Source organism: Acipenser ruthenus, chromosome 38 (genome assembly GCF_902713425.1).
Source record: "Acipenser ruthenus chromosome 38, fAciRut3.2 maternal haplotype, whole genome shotgun sequence".
Taxonomy (NCBI): domain Eukaryota; kingdom Metazoa; phylum Chordata; class Actinopteri; order Acipenseriformes; family Acipenseridae; genus Acipenser; species Acipenser ruthenus.
In genome coordinates this window covers 9,086,667-9,111,957 of record NC_081226.1, presented here as the reverse complement: position 1 = coordinate 9,111,957, position 25,291 = coordinate 9,086,667, and the positions used below count along the sequence as shown (strand labels likewise).

The 25,291-nt window shown below is 46.6% G+C and overlaps 3 protein-coding genes across 4 annotated transcripts in view; 2 read left to right on the top strand and 1 right to left on the bottom strand.

Annotated features, from left to right (window-relative positions):
• Positions 1-4,277, bottom strand: part of LOC131706993 (vesicle-trafficking protein SEC22b-like) — a 12,187-nt gene extending 7,910 nt beyond the window's left edge. The window contains exons 1-3 of the mRNA XM_059009011.1: positions 3,988-4,277; positions 1,059-1,168; positions 1-65 (exon numbers count right to left, since the gene is read on the bottom strand). The exon at positions 1-65 is cut by the window's left edge and continues 96 nt beyond it. Coding sequence (XP_058864994.1) covers positions 1-65; positions 1,059-1,168; positions 3,988-4,062 — 250 coding nt within the window. The 5' untranslated portion in view covers positions 4,063-4,277. The remainder of the gene's footprint in view (positions 66-1,058; positions 1,169-3,987) is intronic.
• A 262-nt stretch (positions 4,278-4,539) lies between these two features.
• Positions 4,540-16,186, top strand: LOC117964889 (tapasin-like). 2 transcript variants are annotated; one of them, XM_059008982.1, is made up of 9 exons: positions 4,540-5,066; positions 7,863-8,048; positions 8,993-9,241; positions 10,249-10,614; positions 11,008-11,325; positions 12,062-12,163; positions 13,461-13,486; positions 13,833-13,883; positions 15,248-16,186. In XM_059008982.1, the coding sequence occupies exons 1-8, from the start codon at positions 5,003-5,005 to the stop codon at positions 13,845-13,847; spliced, it is 1,326 nt and encodes a 441-aa protein (XP_058864965.1). In that variant the 5' UTR covers positions 4,540-5,002; the 3' UTR covers positions 13,848-13,883; positions 15,248-16,186. The 2 variants fall into 2 exon arrangements, with proteins under 2 accessions (XP_058864965.1, XP_058864966.1); XM_059008983.1 differs by having other exon boundaries at positions 4,542-5,066; positions 13,836-13,883.
• Positions 16,187-19,850: 3,664 nt separating this feature from the next.
• LOC117434178 (ral guanine nucleotide dissociation stimulator-like 2) overlaps positions 19,851-25,291 on the top strand; it is a gene marked incomplete in the record, with an annotated part of 45,580 nt that continues 40,139 nt past the window's right edge. Inside the window, 2 exon segments of the mRNA XM_059008946.1 lie at positions 19,851-20,253; positions 22,612-24,401. Of these exon segments, the coding sequence (XP_058864929.1) occupies positions 24,234-24,401 (168 nt within the window).

Below are 25,291 nucleotides of genomic sequence, written 5' to 3'. Positions count from 1 at the left end.
CCAGCCTCTTGGAGTAGGAGCCCTCACACAGCACCAGGTAACACACCCCTTGAGCAAGGAGGATGCTGGGATACACAGAGAGAGAGAGAGAGAGAGGACAGCATTACAGCCTTGAACAATCAGCAAGTAGCAGAACACAATTCAATATGAGGAATGAAAATTTCAGGATTGCAATTCAACTTCACACACACAGAGACACACACACACACGCAGACTGACACACAGCAATGGAGACAGACACTGACACACACACACACACTGACAGAGCAGCAAGCTGACACACACACACACAGACACAGAGCAGCAAGCTGACACACACACACACGCAGACTGACACACAGCAATGGAGACAGACACTGACACACACACACGCAGCAATGGAGACAGACACTGACACACACACACACACACAGACTGACACACAGCAATGGAGACAGACACTGACACACACACACACACAGACTGACACACAGCAATGGAGACAGACACTGACACACACACACACACACACTGACAGAGTAGCAAGCTGACACACACACACACAGACACAGAGCAGCAAGCTGACACACACACACAAAGACAGAGACAGAGCAGCAAGCTAACACACACACACAGACACAGAGCAGCAAGCTGACACACACACACACAAAGACAGAGACGCACACACACACAGACTGACACACAGCAATGGAGACAGACACTGACACACACACACTGACAGAGTAGCAAGCTGACACACACACACACTGACACAGAGCAGCAAGCTGACACACACACACAAAGACAGAGACGCACACACACACAGACACAGAGCAGCAAGCTGACACACACACACACAGACACAGAGCAGCAAGCTGACACACACACAAAGACAGAGACGCACACACACACACACAGACAGAGTAGCAAGCTGACACACACACACAGAGACGCACACACACACAGACAGAGCAGCAAGCTGACACACACACAATGACAGAGACGCACACACACACAGACTGACACAGAGCAGCAAGCTGACACACACACACACACACACACACACTGGGAGCTCTTACTGGAACACCATTGGCCCGGTCTCCAGCGAGCAGCGGGGGGGTGAGTTCTCGTTCAGCTTCCTGAAGAGCTGCTTGGCCTGGTTCTGATACTCCTGCAGGTTCCGACCCGACTGAGGACGACAACAAACTGGACCGTCAACAAGGCTCTCTGATACAATGCACAGCGCAGGGTGAAAGAACAGACACTAGGAAGGGATGATATCCATCTGACAGGATTGCGGGTCTCAGTCCGTCAGTCCGTCTGCAGCTTTACTCAAACGAAACTCTGGAAGAATGTAGCAAACGTACTTGGATGGATTCCCCAGTGCTGTGAAGTGCTCTGAAAGTCAAGCACTGACAGGAGTTAACGCTTTGAGAATCGAGCCCCAGAACTCTAGTTTAATACTTTTGTACGGTTTTTGATTTTTTTTGTGCAAATAAATCGGACAGGGTGAGCAGTGATCCTGCTTTCTGAACTGCAGACCCCACTTCTCAGAGGCGTCAAGAATTACTGTCTGCAGAGAGACAGCAGAGAGAAAATAAATGAATACAAATACAACACATACACAGCAAGCAAGAGAGGGGGTTAAAACAGGGGTGGAAATAAGACTCCCGTCGCATAGCAGCTTCACCCACTCCAGGGTTTACTACGAGCTTGATTAGCCACGGTGTGGGACAACACACTCAGGTGTGTCTGATTAACACGAGAAGCAATGTCATTTTCTCCAGTCGTGTAACACATATGGGGCTGTGCGTTCGTGTACCTTTCTGTCTGTATGTATTAAATATTCTCACAAAGCATGAAACGCGGGAGTGCAGAAATAAAGGAGATATATTACATTATACCTACAGGCCCCGGGAGCAGTCACACTGACGGCCACACAGAAAACAATTGTATTGTGATTATACAGAACGGTATTCTACTTTATTATTTTTATTTACCAGTCCGCAATGTGTTTAGCTGTAATCAGATTAGTCTCTACTCTCTGTCTGAGTGAATGACTGACAGTCTATTGTTTTTCAATCAGCCTTTTCAAAGGCTGGCACCTGCTTGCCAGCTGTGCTGTTTTGGTCGGTCAATTAGCATCAGAACTAGTGAAAATAAACACCAGAGACCGTGGAGTTTTACAACGCAACAAAATATGGAGTTGATGTTTTGGATCGGATGGCACGGAAGTATTCTGTGAAAGCTGGCTCCCGACGGTGGTCTGTTCAGGTGTTTTACAATGGATTGGACCTAGCAGCCATCAACTCCTGGGTACTTTACAAAGAATGCACAGAGAAGAGTTTACCAAGGAGAGAATATATTTTACAGTTAGCACAGGAACTTCTAAAGAAGTTCCTGTGCTAACTGTAAAATATATTCCCTGCGTCCGCCACCCGTCCGCTCCAGCTCATCCAGAATTCTGCTGCCCGTCTGGTGTTCTCTCTGCCTCGCTTCGCCCACGCTACTCCACTACTCCGCTCGCTCCACTGGCTCCCGATCACCGCTCGCATCCAGTTCAAGACTCTTGTACTAGCCTACAGATGCCTTGACCAGACTGCACCCAGCTACCTCCAGACCCTCAACTCTCCCTACACCCCCACTCGACCTCTCCGCTCCGCCTGCACTAGAAGACTGGCTCTACCTCCTCTACGCTCCCCTGCCTCCAGAGCCCGCTCCTTCTCCACCCTTGCTCCGCAGTGGTGGAATGACCTTCCTACAGATGTCAGGACTGCCCAGTCCCTGACCACATTCCGGCGCCTCCTTAAGACTCACCTCTTCAAACAGCACCTGTAGAACTCCTCTGTTTGTATCCTGGGACACTATCACCCTTCATTTAAATGTGCTTTATTTTGCTCTTATCTGCCCCCTATTTTACTGCATTTAATCCTGTACTTCAGAATACTGTAATCTGCCAAGTGTTTAACCTGTAGTACTTTGTATTTAATCACATCCTGATGTAACTATCACTATTTAATCATACCCTGATGTAACTATCACTATTATCTGCTGTATTATTGAATAGTGGTTTGTCACACTTGAACAAAAGTTATTGTATTTCTTGCTCTTATTGTATTACTTGTATTGTAACACTTGAAATGTATTTGCTTACGATTGTAAGTCGCCCTGGATAAGGGCGTCTGCTATGAAATAAATAATAAAGAAGCATTTGGAACAGAGGGAGACTGCCAAGAGTGTGCCCACAGCTGAAGCTGGCAACCCCTCTGAGAGCCGCAAGAGATGCCAATGCAGGTTGGCAAGTGTGATAAAAATAAAACTTCGGACAGCTGTGCCCTGTGCAGAAAGGCGACGTGGAGACGTGCATTATCTGTGCTGATTATATATAAGTATGAGTCTATCTCCGGTCCTTCTAGTGTTAAACTCTTAGTAAAACCCGGAATGGATCACACTGCTATGCAATGGATGTCTTATTCCAATCCCTGCTACAGTGCGGGTCTCTCTCTCCTGTTTAATATCCTATACAGGGATGGAAATGAGACTCATATTGCATAGCAGCTTCACCCACTTCAGGTTTTGTAAAGAGCTTGATTAGCCACAGTGTGTCAGGAATGGATCAAACTGCGCTGCAATGTGGATCAGACACTAATGGTTTCACCCTCACATTCTCCTTTAGCTCTTGAAATGTCGAAAAAGCTTATAGTGTCATAATCTCTCTGCCCCTCAGGGAAAATACAAATACATTATCTCATGCTAAGCATGATGACATCATCACAGTCTCAGCGCTGCTTTGCATGAGGACAGGAACTCACACGAGAAGCATACAGAGTTTTAAATATCGCTGATATAAACTCACACAAGTGTCAGGTACCGCTGACCTTTGTAACACAGAGCCCGGCGCTTTACGACTAAAAAGTGCTGATTAAAACTAATAATGCAATATATTATTATTATTATTATTATTATTATTATTATTATTATTATAGAGAGTACTGTGGCTCACATTACCTGTTCGCTCTCTTGCATGGAGGCGGCGAGCAGCAGTCCGTCCTGGATTCGTGCTATCATAGTGAGAGTAGTCATGTCGATAATTGTTAGTAATTACTCGTTATACGCGTGTAATAAAAACAGAAAAGACGTATCGCGCTGTCGTCTCTGTCCGTGCAGCTGGCTCGGTGTGTTTATCGGTTCATTTCTCCGCCCGGTGTCCTAACTCCTGCCCCGGTAGTTCGCTGCTCTGTCTCGCTGGAGTAGTGACGTGGCTCAATCCAGCTCAGCAGTTTGCAAATTCTCTCTGTAAACTTTTTTTTTTTTTTTTTTTTTTTTTCCGGACAACTTCGGCTAGAACAAGCGTTGAAGTATTATTTTTCGGCAAGTCTCGGAAACCGCGACGGAGAATGCCGAATCTTTGTTTTGACTTTGGTTATGCTTCGACAAGCTTCGGCCGTCCGGGTAGAGCTAAGGGAGGGCTGCGCGGAGGCGTAAAGACGAAGCAAGCCTCGAGAAACTTCGGGATACATCGTTAAAACTAGTTTAAACCGCCTTAAAAACAACACACTTAAATATAAAACTTTTATATCAAGTTCATTTTCTTACAAATAGTAATTAGCGCAACAACTTGGTCACATGTAGCTATCTTTAGTTTTTTTCTGTTGACATTTTGGGTTTTGTTTTAATTGATGTTATAAATCGATAGACGTTGCTTTTTAAATAAAGCCTGAGGCGCTTTGTAATTGTAGCATCGCGCTGTGAATCTAGAAGGTGTCGCTCTGCGGTTTATAGACACTGTACCGCTCTACAGAAAATGAAAAATTTCCATACTATGAATAAAAATTAAAAATGCATTAGACACTGCACCTGCCCCGAGTAAGATAAGCACAGAGACACATGCGCGTAGTACCAGAGAAAGTGAAACTAACCCAGTATACGTGTGTTATCGGTTGCTTTGGGCTCAGCAGGGAAAACCAGACTGGGTCTCTCTCTCTCTCTCATCACAGCCCCTCGCAAACCCAGCCTCTGCACAATGCCAGAGATCTCCACTGTTTGCAAACTGGCCTTTATTGCGCTGATATGCAGCAGCTATATGGGTAAGTGAACATTTCGAAATATTTATAACATATTTCAACATTAGTATTATTATTAAAGATATTCGGTGTCGAGATCGACAAGGTTTGAAAGGCACGACTTGACAAATCATGACAAGAACGTGCTTTAGTTTGATACTGTTTGCATTTAACATATAATAATAATAATAATAATAATAATAATAATAATAATAATAATAATAATAATAATAATAAAGGATTGTAGCGTTAACTGTAGTCTTTATTTCTAGTCTGTTGTTTTAGAAAAAAAATACACACGGAGTTTGGGGTCGACAAAGCTGGACCAAGTTTATTTTTTATATATATTTGTGTGTTTTTTGTGAACGCGTAGGTTAAGGGAAACAAAATGTCGGTTTGTTTTGTGTATTTGTATTTTTTACTTTCGATTTCGCAGCGCTTCCTGTGTGCGCGACTCTGCAGCGCCGACACCAGCAGGTCCTCCTTGTTCGTGTTTGAAGACATGTTTTTTATACAGGTTACACAGTGAGCCCCCCCCCCCCCCCCTCCTCGAGTTTTTATTTTTACTTTCGGAAGTGCTGGACTTACCCCCCTAGAGAGGTGATCACTCGGGGGGCATCTCCAGCGATCGATCGAGGCTCTGTCCTGAGTCTCTGGCCCAGGACAGGCTACACACGCCCACACCAGACGTAAAATGTATCAAGGATGATTTGCGCATACACAGCATCTATAAAATAAACCATGTGCGCTGTGACTTACAGCATTTTAACTTTGTATTTTATTCCATTTAGAAAAAGTGTCGGAAGCAGCGAATCTGCGGAAAACGCCTGATGAATACAGGCCTCTGTGTCTGTCAGTCAGTCACACTTCACTCTTGTGTAAATGCATTAGAGAGCCTCTTATCGAGATGTGATGACATTTGGTTTTGACATGTCTTCAGCACAGATTATTGAGAGAGTCGGACTGGGGGTGTGTGGAGGTGTCTGTTTGGACCAATGATGTGTCTAAAACTAACTCTCCCTCCTCCCTCACCCTCTCCCCTACCCCTCTCCCACCTCTACTCCCTCCCTCACCCTCTCCCCTACCCCTCTCCCACCTCTACTCCCTCACCCTCTCCCCTACCCCTCTCCCTCCTCTACTCCCTCCCTCACCCTCTCCCCTACCCCTCTCCCACCTCTACTCCCTCCCTCACCCTCTCCCCTACCCCTCTCCCTCCCTCTCCCCTACCCCTCTCCCACCTCTACTCCCTCCCTCACCCTCTCCCCTACCCCTCTCCCACCTCTACTCCCTCCCTCACCCTCTCCCCTACCCCTCTCCCTCCTCTACTCCCTCCCTCACCCTCTTCCCTACCCCTCTCCCTCCTCTACTCCCTCCCTCACCCTCTCCCCTACCCCTCTCCCACCTCTACTCCCTCCCTCACCCTCTCCCCTACCCCTCTCCCTCCTCTACTCCCTCCCTCACCCTCTCCCCTACCCCTCTCCCACCTCTACTCCCTCCCTCACCCTCTCCCCTACCCCTCTCCCACCTCTTCTCCCTCCACTACCCCTCTCCCACCTCAACTCCCTCCCTCACCCTCTCCCCTACCCCTCTCCCACCTCTACTCCCTCCCTCATCCTCTCCCCTACCCCTCTCCCTCCTACCTCCCTCCCTCACCCTCTCCCCTACCCCTCTCCCACCTCTACTCCTTCCCTCACCCTCTCCCCTACCCCTCTCCCTCCTACCTCCCTCCCTCACCCTCTCCCCTACCCCTCTCCCACCTCTACTCCTTCCCTCACCCTCTCCCCTACCCCTCTCCCACCTCAACTCCCTCCCTCACCCTCTCCCCTACCCCTCTCCCACCTCTACTCCCTCCCTCATCCTCTCCCCTACCCCTCTCCCTCCTACCTCCCTCCCTCACCCTCTCCCCTACCCCTCTCCCACCTCTACTCCTTCCCTCACCCTCTCCCCTACCCCTCTCCCACCTCTACCCCCTCCCTCACCCTCTCCCCTACCCCTCTCCCACCTCTACTCCCTCCCTCACCCTCTCCCCTACCCCTCTCCCACCTCTACTCCCTCCCTCACCCTCTCCCCTACCCCTCTCCCACCTCTACTCCCTCCCTCACCCTCTCCCCTACCCCTCTCCCACCTCTACTCCCTCCCTCACCCTCTCCCCTACCCCTCTCCCTCCTCTACTCCCTCCCTCACCCTCTCCCCTACCCCTCTCCCACCTCTACTCCCTCCCTCACCCTCTCCCCTACCCCTCTCCCTCCTCTACTCCCTCCCTCACCCTCTCCCCTACCCCTCTCCCACCTCTACTCCCTCCCTCACCCTCTCCCCTACCCCTCTCCCACCTCTACTCCCTCCCTCACCCTCTCCCCTACCCCTCTCCCTCCTCTACTCCCTCCCTCACCCTCTCCCCTACCCCTCTCCCACCTCTACTCCCTCACCCTCTCCCCTACCCCTCTCCCTCCTCTACTCCCTCCCTCACCCTCTCCCCTACCCCTCTCCCACCTCTACTCCCTCCCTCACCCTCTCCCCTACCCCTCTCCCACCTCTACTCCCTCCCTCACCCTCTCCCCTACCCCTCTCCCACCTCTACTCCCTCCCTCACCCTCTCCCCTACCCCTCTCCCACCTCTACTCCCTCCCTCACCCTCTCCCCTACCCCTCTCCCTCCTCTACTCCCTCCCTCACCCTCTCCCTTACCCCTCTCCCTCCTCTACATCCTCTCTCACCCTCTCCCCTACCCCTCTACCACCTCTACTCCCTCCCTCACCCTCTCCACCACTCCTCTCCCTCCTCTTCTCCCTCTCTCACTCTCTTCCTACCCCTCTCCCCCCAGCCCCTCCTGTTCTCAGCGTGTGCCCCGTGCTTGACTGCTGGTATGTGAAGGAAAAGCCAGGCAGCTTCCCCTCCGCCATGACGCAGGAGAAATCCCTCCTGTACATCAGAACCAGCGCTGACCAGACCGGGCCGGAGCAGAACCACCCCGCTGACATCGACCCCATGAGGGTTTACCACGTCTCAGGTAAGTGCACTGCACCGACACACCTGAGTACAGGTAACAATACACAGGAATCCACACACCTGTATACAGGTAACACAGAGACACTCACCCACTGTACAGAGACATGAGACTCCCTACAGGACATTGAACAGCCACACACCTGCACAGGTAACACTGACTCTCTACATCAACCTGTAACTACTGTACACTGAGACACCTGCACAGGTAACACTGACTCTCTACATCAACCTGTAACTACAGTACACTGAGACACCTGCACAGGTAACACTGACTCTCTACATCAACATGTAACTACTGTACACTGAGACACCTGCACAGGTAACACTGACTCTGTACATCAACCTGTAACTACTGTACACTGAGACACCTGCACAGGTAACACTGACTCTCTACATCAACCTGTAACTACTGTACACTGAGACACCTGCACAGGTAACACTGACTCTCTACATCAACCTGTAACTACTGTACACTGAGACACCTGCACAGGTAACACTGACTCCCTACTCTACATCAACCTGTAACTACTGTACACTGAGACACCTGCACAGGTAACACTGACTCTCTGCTCTACATCAACCTGTATCTACTGTGCATTGAGACACCTGCACAGGTAACACTGACTCCCTACTCTACATCAACCTGTTACTACTGTACACTGAGACACCTGCACAGGTAACACTGACTCCCTACAACATGGTTTGTTTTTTAATGTGCTTTACCATGCCTCTCTGTGCTTTACAATGCTTACCTATGCTTTACTGTGCTTTCACTGTGCTTTATTACACTTTACTGTGTTTTTACTGTGGGAAACTGTTATAAGGGTCAGTTTCTCTCTCTCTCTCTCTCTCTCTCTCTCTCTCTCTCTCTCTCTCTCTCTCTCTCTCTCTCACGATTTCTCTATTTTTAACCCCCCCACCCCTCTTTCTCTCTCTCTCTCTCAGACCCGGCCGGGCCCCTGTGCAGTTCCTCTCTGCTGACGGTAGAGGGCGCTGTGGAGAAGCCGCAGTGTGAGATTAACCCCTTCACTCCTCAGCCCGCCCATGTGGACTGGAGCCTCTCTCTGACCAGCGGCGGGGTCAGCCCAGCCCGCCTGGGAGCTGATTGGCTCTCCACCTCCATCACCGCCCACAAAGGGGACATAGGTGTGTCCAGCATCTTGAGGGTTCCCACGGCAACCGGGCAGGCCACAGGTAACCATGATGAGGTCACAGTGTCTCACTCTCTCTCCTCTCTTTATGGGTTATCCTCTCTCTCAGTGTGTTCGCTCTCTCTCAGTGTGTTCTCCTCTCTCTCCTCTCTCTCTCTCAGTGTGTTCTCTCTCTGTGTGCTCTTTCCTCTCTCCTCTCTGTGTGTTCCCTCTCTCCTCTGTGTGTGTTCCCTCTGCTTTCTGTTTTCTCTCTCTTCTCTCTCTCTGTTCTGTCTCCTTGCTCTCCTCTCTCACTGTGTTCTCCTCTCTCTATGTGTTCTCCTCTCTATCCTCTCTCACTGTTCTCTCTCCTCTATCCTCTCAGCGTGTTCTCTCTCTCCTCTCAGTGTTTTCTCTGTCTCCTCTCTCTGTGTTCTCTCTCTCACTGTGTTCTCTCTCTCCTCTCTGTGGGTTCTCCTCTCTATCTCTCCTCTCTCACTGGGTTCTCCTCTCTCTCACTGTGTTCTCTCTCTCCTCTCTCTCAGCAGTTCTCAGTGTGTTCTCTCTCTCCTCTCTCTCAGCGGTTCTCAGTGTGTTCTCCTCTCTCCTCTCTCTCAGCGGTTCTCAGTGTGTTCTCTCCTGTCTCTCAGCGGTTTTCAGTGTGTTCTCTCTCTCTCTCAGTGTGTTCTCCTCTCTCTCTCAGTGTGTTCTCTCTCTCTGTGGTTCTCAGTGTGTTCTCCTCTCTCCTCTCTCTCAGCGGTTCTCAGTGTGTTCTCTCTCTCAGCGGTTCTCAGTGTGTTCTCTCTCTCTCAGTGTGTTCTCTCTCTCTCTCTCAGTGTGTTCTCCTCTCTCTCCTCTCTCTCAGTGGTTCTCAGTGTGTTCTCCTCTCTCTCCTCTCTCTCAGCGGTTCTCAGTGTGTTCTCCTCTCTCTCAGTGTGTTCTCCTCTCTCTCCTCTCTCTCAGTGGTTCTCACTGTGTTCTCTCTCTCCTCTCTCTCAGTGGTTCTCACTGTGTTCTCTCTCTCCTCTCTCTCAGCGGTTCTCAGTGTGTTCTCTCTCTCCTCTCTCTCAGCGGTTCTCAGTGTGTTCTCTCACACCCCGGTCCTGCGCTCTCGTCTCGGGCGGGCGGCTCGTCTGGACTGTGGGTTCTCGGTGCTGCCGGGCTGGCAGGAGCCTGGTTCTGGGTTTGCGGTGGAGTGGCGGTACCAGTTCCGTGGGGAGGGCCGGCTGGTCTATGCGTACAACGGACAGACAGACAGACTGGAGGAGCGCAGTGCCCAGCAGGAAGAGGCGAGCATGGACTTAGAGGCGCTGCACCAGACAGGAAACGCATCACTGCTGCTGCACAATGTAGACGTGCACCATAGGGGCACATACATCTGCACTGTGTACCTGCCCTACATCCTGGCACAGGTAGCAATGGAGCTGGAGGTCATAGGTAAGTATCTCACCTGTAATACACGTCTGCACACCTGTATCAGTACTGTCTGTCTGCCAGCCATGTATACTGGTACAGATAGTAATGGAGCTGGAGGTCATGGGTAGATATCTCACCTGTATCTGCTCACAGGCAGCGCCACTTCAGATCAGGTCTGCTTTAGTTTTGCTGGCAGGGCAGTATCTGTGCCCTGGATGGCTCTGTTTCTTACTGACATGCAGATGCTGGCTCATCTGGTCTGCACTGCCTGTCTATTGGTGGCACTTTCTTCTGTTTCACCTGCTCAGAATTGTGATGGAGTGTTTTGAAGTCATGGACGAGGACAGTGGATGATTATAAAATGACTTTGGAAGCCGCTCACTCTGTAAAAGCCTCTCCTGTCTCCCCTGGCAGAGCCCCCACGCCTCTCCCTCTTCCCCTCCCCTCTCTGGTCACCCCCCGGCCGCCCGGTCCAGCTGTCCTGTGAGATGTCGGGGTTCTACCCCTTGGATGTGGGGGTGCAGTGGCTGTGGAGGCCTGCAGGGGGCGCCGGGGTGCGCTACCTCCCGGAGGCTCAGCTCTCCGGACACACCCAGAACCCCGACGGGACCTACACCCAGACCAGCTTCCTGAGAGTCACCCCGGAGTCAGGGGACCACCAGGGCCAGTACTCCTGCATAGCGACTCACCTGGGGGCCAGCTACAGGAAGACAGTGACCCTGCACATCGCAGGTAACAAGCTGAGACACTGAGACACACACACACACACATACACAGACACTGAGACACACACACTGAGACATACCGAGACACACACACACTGAGACACACACAGACACTGAAACGCACACACACACTGATACACACACACACTGAGACACACACACATACACAGACACTGAGACACACACACTCTGAGACACACACACTGAGACACTGAGACGTACCGAGACACACACACACTGAGACACACACAGACACTGAAACGCACACACACACTGATACACACACACACTGAGACACACACAAACCGAGACACACACACACACTGAGACACACACAGACACTGAAACGCACACACACACTGATACACACACACACTGAGACACACACAAACTGAGACACACACACACTGAGACACATACAGACACTGAAACGCACACACACACTGATACACACACACACTGAGACACACACACATACACAGACACTGAGACACACACACTCTGAGACACACACACTGAGACACTGAGACGTACCGAGACACACACACACTGAGATACACACAGACACTGAAACGCACACACACACTGAGACACACTGACATGGAGTCACAGAGCCACACACACACTGAGACAGAGATGTGGAGACACAGACACACATACTGAGACACGCATACAGAGACACAGACACACACACACACACAGTGACACATACAAATGGTGTGTCCCTCTCTCTACCCCCTCAGGTGCGTCGGGCCCCTCTATTGAGGATGCGATCGGTTTGTTTGTTGTAGCGTTTCTTCTGTACGGGCTCCTGAAGCTGGGGAGCTGGCTGTTCTGTGTTAAAGGTACGGCACATCTGCACTGATATTATTACCATTACACTGCACTCCGTTTATAACAATCACTGATATAAGAATCAACCGCATACAGTGATCAAAACCACTGGGACAAATCATTCCTATACCAACCATGCTAAAAAACTGTGCTTGTAAGAATCAAGCAATCCGCTTACAAGAATCATTTCAGGGTAAACATGTAATACAGTACTATATCAAGAACAATGACGTGTACAGCCAATAAAGCTGTTTTTGAATTTGCTCGCATCTCGTGTGATTAGACACGCAGCGTGTATCCAGTATAATCCCTGCTCCGCAGCGACTCCCAGTAGAAAAAGTCGTGCAGTTTAGATGTGAGTCGACATGGCAGGAAAAAGACAGACGCAATCGTCCCATCCTTGAACCAAATGAAGGATGAAAACTTTGAGGAATGTCCTACTGTACAGGGGCTTCGATGATCTGAACCTCCTCCATCGAGGTTTACAGGCTGTGGATCGTGCAGTGATCCAGGGAGCACTGGACAGTTTGTAATCAGTGGCTGCACCACTGCATTGTGCAGGTGTGTTTGTTTTCGTTCTCTTAGTGAACATTTGTTTCAATAAAGTGAATACACATTCATTGAATACATACTGAGTACAGCAGTGTGTGATATGCATGTAGAGTGAGAGGGAGGGCGTGGTGAGGAGGAGGAGGAGGAGGAGGAGGGGGGGGGAGGAGGAGGGGGGGGGGGGGAGGAGGGGGGCGGAGATTGCGGTGGTTTGCATAGCAACTGAGAATAAGCGAGCCACAGATGCTTAAATGCAGTGGTACTGCTGACAGTAAAATACTGTACTGTGATGTCATTTTAATTGAAAGGCCATTACATGTAACATGGCACAGCAGTTAAACTAGGCACCCTCACGAGACGATCGCTTCTCAAGTATACTGCAGTAAAATAGGATCCTGTATCCTTGAGTAAACAGAATCGTGGTCGTGTAACAAGCTGCTTCCCCACGAGGACTTGTTTTGATAGTTTTGATGTGTTGTCCTCAGTGCTTGAGCATCATTGATTTTTTTGTATACTGTATTTAAACTGCTGATACGCGGAGGCACTTTTGCTAATAGTAATCATATCCGTCCGCTTTCAAGAATCAAACGCTTATAAGAATCAAATCATCCGGGATGGATGTTATTCTTATAAACAGAGTGCACTGTATTATTATTATTATTATTATTATTATTATTATTATTATTATTACCCAGGACCTGTACTCTAAAATAGTTCTGAATTCATTCATTCATTCATGTTCTTCTTTTTTCTCCACAGCTTGTCCTGCAGTTGAAATAGACAAGGTGAGTGTGTTTATCTGAGAATATTAATCAATTTGCACACACACAGACACACACTGCCACAAGCATACACACACACACTGAGACAGACTGAGACACACACACACACTGAGACAGACTGAGACACACACACACACACTGAGATAAACACACACACACACACTGAGACAGACTGAGACACAGACACACACACACTGAGACAGACTGAGACACAGACACACACTCACACACACACACACAGACATACTTTCTCATTCACTTTTAACCTCACTCTAACTCAGTTCTCTCTCACACACACACTCTTGCTCTCTCACTCACTCAGTTCTCTAACTCTCTCACTCTTTCTCAGCAGAAGGCAGAGTGAGTCGGAGTGTCTTCCCCTGTGCAGCAGAGTGCCCTGGTAAGATCAGTGAGCAGCTCCATGCTGTCAGTGCAGGAGTCAGAGCCTCCGAGAGAGAGGTTCAGATCAGTGAGCAGCTCCATGCTGTCAGTGCAGCAGAGCCTCCGAGAGAGAGGTTCAGATCAGTGAGCAGCTCCATGCTGTCAGTGCAGGAGTCAGAGCCTCTGAGAGAGAGGTTCAGATCAGCGAGCAGCTCCATGCTGTCAGTGCAGCAGAGCCTCTGAGAGAGAGGTTCAGATCAGTGAGCAGCTCCATGCTGTCAGTGCAGGAGTCAGCCTCCGAGAGAGAGGTTCAGATCAGTGAGCAGCTCCATGCTGTCAGTGCAGGAGTCAGAGCCTCCGAGAGAGAGGTTCAGATCAGGGAGCAGCTCCATGCTGTCAGTGCAGGACTGTAATACAGCTTTAAATCCTGCGAACAAGCCTCCATTCCTAAGTGTAATCTCGTTTTAAATCTCGCAAGCGCAGTCTCCAATAGAAATGTGCTCTCAGTAGTTGGGGCGGGTTTAAAGTATTCAGAACGAATCAATGATCGGTACGAATCAGGAAGGAGGGACGTTGCCCGACTGTACTGGGAAAGGAATTTATTTATTTATTGATTTTTTTAATTGATTTTTTTTTAATGGGAAAGGGGTGAAGTCAACGTGAATTGAGTAACCATTTTTTCTGGTGTTTATTGGCTGTAAACCGATTTCATTTTTTTTGTATCCGGGGTTTTTTATTCGTTTTTATTGGTTAAAACCGAAAATCAGAAGCCCTATGTATAGTATAGTACAGAATGCTGATGACCTCAAATAAAATAAGAGATTGCAGTTGCAGTATTTGGCCACAGGGTGGCATGAGTTAACAGTTTGTTGTGTTGACAGTGTATGAGAAAGCTACTGTGACGTAGTATGACTGGGAATAATAGGAAAATATGGGAGCCTTTGCTGAATAAATGGAAACCTCCAAACTATAACGATTACTAACGTGTTCCTGTCGTCTTGTTTGTTTTGTGTATCTCTGTTTTCTATCTCATGGACCCAGGGCTGTCTTTTAAATAAAAACATGATGTGCAAAGTTATATAATTATTACTTTTAAAGTTTTTTTTAAATATATTTTTTTTCATGATAATTTATTTTTCATAGCAATATAATCAAAGAAATAAGAAAGTAAATTCTCTACCTGAAGCTGCAGTGACTGCATTTAAACACCAGCAGTGGTGGCGCTGTACGCTGTATTAAAATGTTAGTCAAGTCAATCTTTTAAAAAACAAATACATAACAAACACATATTTGAGTTAATAATAATAATAATAATAATAATAATAATAATAATAATAATAATAATAATAATAATAATGATGTATTTTCTTATTTGAATCGCAGGTGGTTGCATTCGTTCCATTTCTGAAGTTTTCGGTTGAAGAAGAATTCAGTTTGTTTTTTTCTTTTTCTTTAGAAAGAAGGCCTGCTATTTGCTTTAGTGTCAATAATAGGGATTGGGCAGTTCAGCTTTGCACTGTGAGTGTGTGCTAGTCAGCGTGTCTGTATGTATGTGTGTGTGTGCCTGTGTGATTGTGTTTGTGTGTGTGTGTGTGTGCCTGTGTGATTGTGTTTGTGTGTGTGTGTGTGTGTGTGTGCCCGTATGATTGTTTGTGTGTGTGTGTGTGTGATTGTGTGTGTGTGTATGAGTGTGTGCCTGTTTGATTGTGTGTATGTAAGTTTTTCTATAGAAAGAAATACGTGCCTAGAAAAATGTAATCTGTACACATGATATTGTTTGTTAAGATGTTAATTCTACTGGTATTGTATAAAGAAACACACATATATATATATATATATGTATGTATATATTGAACTCTCCCAACAAATCAAGACATCCGGGTTTAAAAGGCAGCAAACCAGCATACTGTTCATTATTTATTAAGAGAGTCTCCTCATTAATACCAGACATCTGTGCCCTTGAACCTCCTGTGATATGAGACATTTTATCACTGATACAAGCTAACAGTGAATCTGACTCTTGTGGTAAAGACACACAGACAGACAGACCATTCGGAACTCACACACGCGCACACAGACCCACACGCACACACACACATAGCCACACGCAGACACACATACAGACTCAACGCTATTTCAGATCTGCTCTACAGTCAATAACACATTTTAAACACTGCTGCAGAAAGGTGTCTTCGCATTTAGAACTGTGGGCTTATTTTTTGTCGCTAGTTTTAAATTGAAAAAAAAAATCTGTTTGAGAAATTTTAAAAAAATTGTCAACATTGTTAAGCTTTACTTGCTAATAAAACACATTTTGTAAAAGATGGTTTTGTGTTTGATTTTTACTGTAAAACACAGCGTGACTATAGACTAGAGCAAAGTGTTTGATTGACTACAGCAGCTAGACTAGAGCACAGTGTTTGACTATAGCAGCTAGGCTAGAGCACAGTGTTTGATTGACTATAGCAGCTAGACTAGAGCACAGTGTTTGATTGACTATAGCAGCTAGACTAGAGCACAGTGTTTGATTGACTATAGCAGCTAGACTAGAGCACAGTGTTTGATTGACTATAGCAGCTAGACTAGAGCACAGTGTTTGATTGACTATAGCAGCTAGACTAGAGCACAGTGTTTGATTGACTAGCAGCTAGACTAGAGCACAGTGTTTGATTGACTATAGCAGCTAGACTAGAGCACAGTGTTTGATTGACTATAGCAGCTAGACTAGAGCACAGTGTTTGATTGACTATAGCAGCTAGACTAGAGCACAGTGTTTGACTATAGCAGCTAGACTAGAGCACAGTGTTTGCTGACTATAGCAGCTAGACTAGAGCAGTGTTTGATTGCTGACTATAGCAGCTAGACTAGAGCACAGTGATTGCTGACTAGCAGCTAGACTAGAGCACAGTGTTTGATTGACTATAGCAGCTAGACTAGAGCACAGTGTTTGATTGACTATAGCAGCTAGACTAGAGCACAGTGTTTGATTGACTATAGCAGCTAGACTAGAGCACAGTGTTTGATTGACTATAGCAGCTAGACTAGAGCACAGTGTTTGATTGACTATAGCAGCTAGACTAGAGCACAGTGTTTGATTGCTAACTATAGCAGCTAGACTAGAGCACAGTGTTTGATTGACTATAGCAGCTAGACTAGAGCACAGTGTTTGATTGACTATAGAAGCTAGACTAGAGCACAGTGTTTGATTGACTATAGCAGCTAGACTAGAGCACAGTGTTTGATTGACTATAGCAGCTAGACTAGAGCACAGTGTTTGATTGACTATAGCAGCTAGACTAGAGCACAGTGTTTGATTGCTGACTATAGCAGCTAGACTAGAGCACAGTGTTTGATTGACTATAGCAGCTTGACTAGAGCACAGTGTTTGATTGACTATAGCAGCTAGACTAGAGCACAGTGTTTGATTGACTATAGCAGCTAGACTAGAGCACAGTGTTTGACTATAGCAGCTAGACTAGAGCACAGTGTTTGATTGACTATAGCAGCTAGACTAGAGCACAGTGTTTGACTATAGCAGCTAGACTAGAGCACAGTGTTTGATTGACTATAGCAGCTTGACTAGAGCACAGTGTTTGATTGACTATAGCAGCTAGACTAGAGCACAGTGTTTGATTGACTATAGCAGCTAGACTAGAGCACAGTGTTTGACTATAGCAGCTAGACTAGAGCACAGTGTTTGATTGACTATAGCAGCTAGACTAGAGCACAGTGTTTGATTGACTATAGCAGCTAGACTAGAGCACAGTGTTTGATTGACTATAGCAGCTAGATTAGAGCACAGTGATTGCTGACTATAGCAGCTAGACTAGAGCACAGTGTTTGATTGCTAACTATAGCAGCTAGACTAGAGCACAGTGTTTGATTGACTATAGCAGCTAGACTAGAGCACAGTGATTGCTGACTATAGCAGCTAGACTAGAGCACAGTGTTTGATTGACTATAGCAGCTAGACTAGAGCACAGTGTTTGATTGCTGACTATAGCAGCTAGACTAGAGCACAGTGTTTGATACAGCTACACATAAAAATTGATCATTAGACCAAAGCTGTGAATCTCAATAGATTAAAACAGCACGGTCTTATTTTCTATTAAATTTGTATTATTTTTAATGTTAAAAGATGTACCTTTTTATTAATACACTACGCATTCATTAATTCATTGACACGATCACAGATGCTATTTTGAATGCAGTCACTTCCCAATGCGTAGCTCTGAGGTTCTGCTGAGTATAGCACACTGCAGCACAAGCGCTGGGTACAGCATGGCTTCACTAAACACATCAGCTCTACAGTACCCTGAGTGTGAGGTACTGCTGAGCTTCCAACAGGATATCTGGCTATTGTACAATATTAGGCTGGTCACTTCCTTCAATAGAGTCGCTCGCTGCTATCACCCACAGCAACACGCAAAACCCGGACTGGATCAGCGAGAGGATGCAGAAGTACAAATTATATATCTATATCGAGAGGAACACGGTGGGGGTCAAGGTTGCCCCCCTTACTAACTTGGCTTGTGTTTTTCATGCAAGTTTTCCAGTTGTGCTATTTGCTTGGTCCAGAGGTTGCCCTAATTGTTTTGTCGCGGGCCCCTTATCTGAGCGGCCAGTGGGTCCCGTGGCTCAAGTAAAGGGGACAACAGCAAGTCTTTAGTAGCGTTACAAAAATAATGCATTGTGCAAATCTTGAAGGATAACGATACAGTACAAGCAGGTAGAGTGCCAAGGGGTTTCAGAGGGATACCCAACATCCACATCGATACTCCAGCAACGATAACTCCAAGCATATACATTAGAGTACCCTGTTTAACATGACAGCGGTATTTAAGTATGTTATATGAATAGTGAGATACATCAGAGTCCAGCTGCTTGTAATTCCCAGAACGAGAAGTATGGTCAGCGCAGGCTGTGTTCGCTGACCAGTTTACAGAGTTACTTGCAAAGATGAATTTGATATAGCGCTGCAGTACCAGCAATAATAATAATAATAATAATAATAATAATAATAATAATAATAATAATAATAATAATGCAATAACACTAATAGAGCCATACTTGATGGCAGGTTTATCTGCACTGTCCCTTAAGTAACAGGTCCTTAGAGGATGGTTGTGACACTAGAAGGAGCGTGCGAGTGACACTCCCCTGTGACATGTTTGTTCTAAGCAGTGTGAAAAACACAAGCCAAGTTAGATGAAACCATTGGGGCAACCTTGGCCCCCACCTCTTTTACAGTTGTGTCTGTTTGCTTGGTGCTGGGCAAGGCTGCCCCAATGGTTTCTTGAAACTTGGCTTGTGTTTTTGATATCTCCACTTTAAATGGCTGGGCACTTTATAACTTGACAGTTTTTTTTTTTTCACAATGAAGATGTGTTTTTGTTTCATATATATATATATATATATATATATATATATATATATATATATATATATATATATATATATATATACAGTATATATACATTGTAATGTTATTTTTTTTATTAGTTATTATATTATCTGGATATAACCTTATACAAGTGTACCTCATTATTTTGGACGGTAATTTGAGTTTTTTTTTCATGGTTATAACTTTGACACGTATTTTGATATGTTGTACTTTTACTGTGAGAAACTTTTATAAGGGTCGTTTTACATTTTCATTGCTTTGATAGCTATTGTTTTGAATATATGAATATATATATATATATATATATATATATATATATATATATATATATATATATATATATATATATATATATATATATAGACACACACACACACACACACACACACACACACACACACACACACACCTGGACTGGAGTCTTGATAAGCGGTAAAGAATATACCCTATAAAACTCCATTCCGGGTTTTCACGCCATCCTTGTGCTTTCTTTACATGAAGTCAAGCTGAGTCGCTGCTTATAATAGCATACTGTAGCTAAGCAGCGGCCGGCCGGGTCTAACAAGGTGCTGTGTGTGTGTGTGTGTGTGTGAGTCAGTGTGCGTGTGTCAGTGTGAGTGACGTCGCGTCACTGCTGTATTCTGATGACAGCGAGTCTGCGGACAGACGCACAGTACAGTAGCGCACGACTGTACTACCGGAGTCTGTCTGGGTAGCCTGCCTGCTATCGACCGAGGAAAGGACGTCTTGTGAAAAGGGATTCAAACAAATACTTAAACATTAAAGATCACAGGAAGGAAGGGGAACCCGGATCTGCGCATGTGTAGTTCTAAAGAAGATGCATTATGTATGATTTGGTTTTCGTTTAAGAAGCGCATGAAGGTTGAAGTAAGACCCCTGCATGCAGAGACGGGAGTATTGCAGCGCATGGATCTGGTTTTATTTCAAACACACAGAGACTCGCACGGCAGCTAAACGGAATACGGTAATGTCACTGTCATTTACTTTGGATCTTTAAAAAAAAAAAAATGTGCGTGTGTGTGTGTGTGTGTGTGCGTGTGCGTGTGTGTACACGCATAGCTGGTCTCATCACGGGTGCTTTATTGATACCGGCGGCTAGTTAGACCTCGATTAGTTAATGTACTGCTGTACGGCTCCACACGCACACGCACACGCACACACACACACTCGAATGTATATGTACAGTATCGCCTAGTAGCTGTACTGTAAATACACGTGAACACACGTGTAAAATAACACCCTAATAAATAAAATACAAGGTTTGTTTTTGCGTTTTGTTGTTATTGAAAGTCCGGGTACCGAATTCGAACAATGCAGAGCGTCACTGCTGATGCTCTCGCCATTCTAAGCCCTGCTCACCATCCGTGCTGTAGTTAGAGTCGGTAGAGTGACGTTGCGCTTTCCTATTGGCTGAGATTGTTACACCTGCCTTGAGAGAGTCAGACTCACCTGTATAAAAAAGGGAACACCTGTCGAGTTGCAGAACTGCCGACCGAACAGGAGACAGGTACACCAAGAGATTATTATTATTATTATTATTATTATTATTATTATTATTATTATTATTATTATTATTAGTGTTGTATTGGTGTTGTAATAGTTTATTCGATTCATTTGTAGATTACTTTTATTGAAAACAGTTGTAATGTAACAAAAGTAAGTTTAGTGACAGAAATGAAAGTCTTGATCCTAAGAGTGTATTTATTTAGTGTTTATTTCTAAAGCTTTTCCGTGACCTATCCTAGCATGATACAGATAGAGAGATAGAGGGATCGTTTGCATAGATAGGATCTCTTGTTCTTTCCTGTCCCTTTCTCTTCTCTCCCTGTTTCTCCGTCTCACACAGACCTACTCCCTCCCTTCCTCTCCCTTGATCTCTCCCTCTCCTCCCTCGCCCCTATCTCTCTCTCTTAAACAAACACACGCACAGAGACAGGAAGTTGAGTTCTACAGAAATAGCCAATTTCCTGCTATTTCTGTACTTCCTTTTTTGTTTCTTTCTCATTGTCAGTGTCCAGAGACTCAGACTTCCCCTCTCCTCTCCCCTCCCTCCTCTCTCCTCTCCTCTCTCTCCCCTCTCCATTCCCCTGTCTCCTCTGCTCTCTCCTCTCCTCTCCCCTCCCTCCTCTCACCCCTCTCCATTCCCCTGTCTCCTCTCCCCTCTCTCCTGTCTCCTCTCTCCATTCCCCTGTCTCTTCTGCTCTCTCCTCTCTCCTGTCCCTTCTCCTCTCTATCCCCTCTCCTCTCCCCTCTCTCCTCTTTCCCCTCTCCATTCCCCTGTCTCTTCTGCTCTCTCCCCTCTCCTGTCCCTTCTCCTCTCTATCCCCTCTCCTCTCCACTCTCTCCTCGTTCCCCTCTCCATTCCCCTGTCTCTTCTGCTCTCTCCCCTCTCCCGTCCCCCCTCCTCTCTCTCCCCTCTCCTCTCCCCTCCCTCCTCTCACCCCTCTCCATTCCCCTGTCTCCTCTGCTCTCTCCCCTCTCCCCTCTCCCCTCTCCCCTCTTCACTCTCCTCTCTCACTCCCCTCTCCCCTCCCCCTCCCCTCTCTCCTCTCTCACTCCCCTCTCTCCTCTCTCCTCTCTCCTCTCTCACTCCCCTCTCTCCTCCCCCCTCCCCTCTCTCCTCTCTCACTCCCCTCTCTTTCCTCTCTTACTCCCCTCTCCCCTCTCCTCTCTGCCCTACACTTCACAGACCTCTTGCTCACCCAGCTGCTCATATGAAGCCACTTTTATCTCTCAGGACTGATTCTGTTCTGATAGTCCTGCAGTGGGTCGGGTAGCTAGCTCACTGTCTGTCTGGTGATGATAATGTTCTACGGTACTGCACAGCAATGCTACTGTATCAGTGACAGACAAACAGACAGCAGGCCACCCTGTGTAGTAGATTAGCTCCAGTCTCATCGCTACACAGGGAGTGGCCATTTTATTAGGAAAAGGAGTTCCTAATGAAGAGGTTGCCCCCTCTCGCTCTCCTCCCTTCCTCCCCCTCTCCTTTTCCCTCTCCCTCATGCTGTCTTGTTCTTTCTTTCTGGTTTATAAATTAATCTCTTCTGTTGAACATTTTTGTTTAATTTTTGCATCTTTACAGCAGGGAGGGAGGGGAGCGCAATGCAAAACTAGGAGTGTTTTGGTTACAGTATTTGCATAGCCTTTGTGTGTGTGTCTTCGTTTGTGCTTGGCAATGCTCACATAAAGATACTAATTAACACTATAAACCCCGTACAGAACTACAGCAGCTCCCCAGCATGGTGTCTGTATGATGTCCTGTCATGCTGTTTTGCACAGTGTGATATGAACACAATGTTTCTTGGCTTGTGTGTTACAGGGTCTGTCCTCACCATTACTGGAAGAGGAATACAATTGGATCAAGTCTGTCTGTCTGCCTGTCTGTCACTCCACTGAACTGGAGACTCACTGATCAAAAGCAGGGAGGCTGCGTGGAACTCTGAGGGGTACAGACCTCACAGCACCCCGTGGAACTCTGAGGGGTACAGACCTCACAGCACCCCGTGGAACTCTGAGGGGTACAGACCTCACAGCACCCCGTGGAACTCTGAGGGGTACAGACCTCACAGCACCCCGTGGAACTCTGAGGGGTACAGACCTCACAGCACCCCGTCTTCACAAGAACTTGAACAGACATGGATTGGACTTACAAGCTAGACATGATCGGATTGGACATCTAACCCATGATTAAAAAGAGGTGGAGAGGGAGCGAGGGATGGAGAAAGAGGGGAATGGAGAGATACTGGTGTGGTCTGTCTGTCTGTCTGTCTGTCTGTCTGTCTGTCTGTCTGTGTGATGCTACTTATTTAATCTGCACCTGAGTTTCAAAGACACACCTATATATATTAAAGCTTGTCTGTCCGTCTGTCTGTCTGTCTGAAAACAGGAGTGTCAATTTAAACACCCTTAAAGAGGCTGTCTTGCTTAGTGTGAGTGAGTGTGTGTGAGTGAGTCGCTGTGTGTGAGTGTGTGAGAGAGTGAGTCGCTGTGTGTGAGTGAGTGTGTGAGAGAGTGAGTCGCTGTGTGTGAGAGAGTGAGTCGCTGTGTGTGAGTGTGAGTGTGTGAGAGAGTGAGTCGCTGTGTGTGAGTGTGTGTGAGTGTGTGAGAGAGTGAGTCACTGTGTGTGAGTGTGTGAGAGAGTGAGTCGCTGTGTATGAGTGTGAGTGAGTGTTTGAATGGTAGAGTGACCATCACTGTGTTGTTGCAGTTCAGGGTGATGCCAGACGCTGTTTGGTGAAACGTTTATTGGATTGAATTAGTTTGACTGAATACTTCCATTCCTGTTACTCCTGGTACCCCAGGAGTAAAAGTTATTAACAGTGGAACTCATGTGGCTTCATTGAAGGGATTCGAAGTGGAATAGTTTCTAGTGGTTTGTATACATATGAAGTGAGCCAATTTGTATATATATATATACATATATAGTTATTATTGAAAACTCCAATGCTTTTTTGATTTTAGTCAATAATTCTGATATTCTTTCCATGTAACGCCTATTTATTGAAAGTCGTTGATATTTATGAACAGTAACATTGGAGGACTTAACAGCTTGGTTTGATAGATGAGTTCCTGGGTTCATTTATTTTACTAATATAAGCACCAAAGTTGTGAAAATACATCTGCTTTCTATTTTTTATAATTACATATTTAAATTATTTTATTTAATAAAACGTAGAATAGTTGTTCTCTTATAGAAACTTTACTTTGGTTTTCTATTTTTTTTTTTTTTTTGATTTTTCAGTTTGTGAATGAATTTATTCAGTGCAAGCAATAGTCCATGACTGTGATTGTACTAATTGATTGATTGTGCCTGTCTGTGTCTTTGTGTCTGAGTCTGTGTGTGTGTGTGTGTGTGTGTGTGTGTGTGTGTGTGTGTGTGTTTGGGTCTCTCCATCTCTCTGCCTCCCCCCCCCACGTTTCTATGAATGGTTGGTTTGGACCATGCTCCCCCGTGGAATTTATTATAGTGGTTTGGACCTGCCTGGGGGGGAGGAGCCTAGTGTGACCCTGAGCAGCTTCCGACCCCGCGACCCAGACGACAAAACCACAGCCTCCCAGAATGATGACATCACCGCCTCACACTCATCCCAGCATGCAGCATCGCCGCAGGTACGTACAGCAGAGACGGGTTATAGAGCACAGCGGGTCTGAGGGAGAAGTATAGAGACTAGACCAGGCCTTCAGTAGTGTTAATGTGAGTCTGCTTGACTCAGTTTAGTTTCAATAACACTGATGAAGGCACTACTGCTGAAATGTAGTGTTGAAGGTTTGGAAGTCGCTCACTCGCATGTTGAAGGTTTGGAACTCGCTCGCTCACTCGCATGTTGAAGGTTTGGAACTCGCTCGCTCGCTCGCATGTTGAAGGTTTGGAAGTCGCTCGCTCGCATGTTGAAGGTTTGGAAGTCGCTCGCTCGCATGTTGAAGGTTTGGAAGTCGCTCACTCGCATGTTGAAGGTTTGGAAGTCACTCGCTCACATGTTGAAGGTTTGGAAGTCGCTCGCTCGCATGTTGAAGGTTTGGAAATCTCTCGCTCGCATGTTGAAGGTTTGGAAGTCGCTCGCTCGCATGTTGAAGGTTTGGAAGTCGCTTGCTCGCATGTTGAAGGTTTGGAAGTCGCTCGCTCGCATGTTGAAGGTTTGGAAGTCGCTCGCTCGCATGTTGAAGGTTTGGAAGTCGCTCGCTCGCTCGCATGTTGAAGGTTTGGAAGTCTCTCGCTCGCATGTTGAAGGTATGGAAGTCTCTCGCTCGCATGTTGAAGGTTTGGAAGTCGCTCGCTCGCATGTTGAAGGTTTGGAAGTCGCTCGCTCGCGTGTTGAAGGTTTGGAAGTCGCTCACTCGCATGTTGAAGGTTTGGAAGTCGCTCGCTCGCATGTTGAAGGTTTGGAAGTCGCTCACTCGCATGTTGAAGGTTTGGAAGTCGCTCGCTCACATGTTGAAGGTTTGGAAGTCGCTCACTCGCATGTTGAAGGTTTGGAAGTCGCTCGCTCGCTCGCATGTTG

What these genes read in the sequence shown, in the direction of transcription:
- LOC117964889 (XM_059008982.1), top strand. Translation starts at nt 5,003, where the DNA reads ATGCCAGAGATCTCCACTGTTTGCAAACTGGCCTTTATTGCGCTGATA. An exon ending in GAGGGTTTACCACGTCTCAG is followed by an intron (nt 8,049 to 8,992) that starts GTAAGTGCACTG and finishes TCTCTCTCTCAG; the next exon opens with ACCCGGCCGGGCCCCTGTGC. An exon ending in AGTGACCCTGCACATCGCAG is followed by an intron (nt 11,326 to 12,061) that starts GTAACAAGCTGA and finishes CTACCCCCTCAG; the next exon opens with GTGCGTCGGGCCCCTCTATT.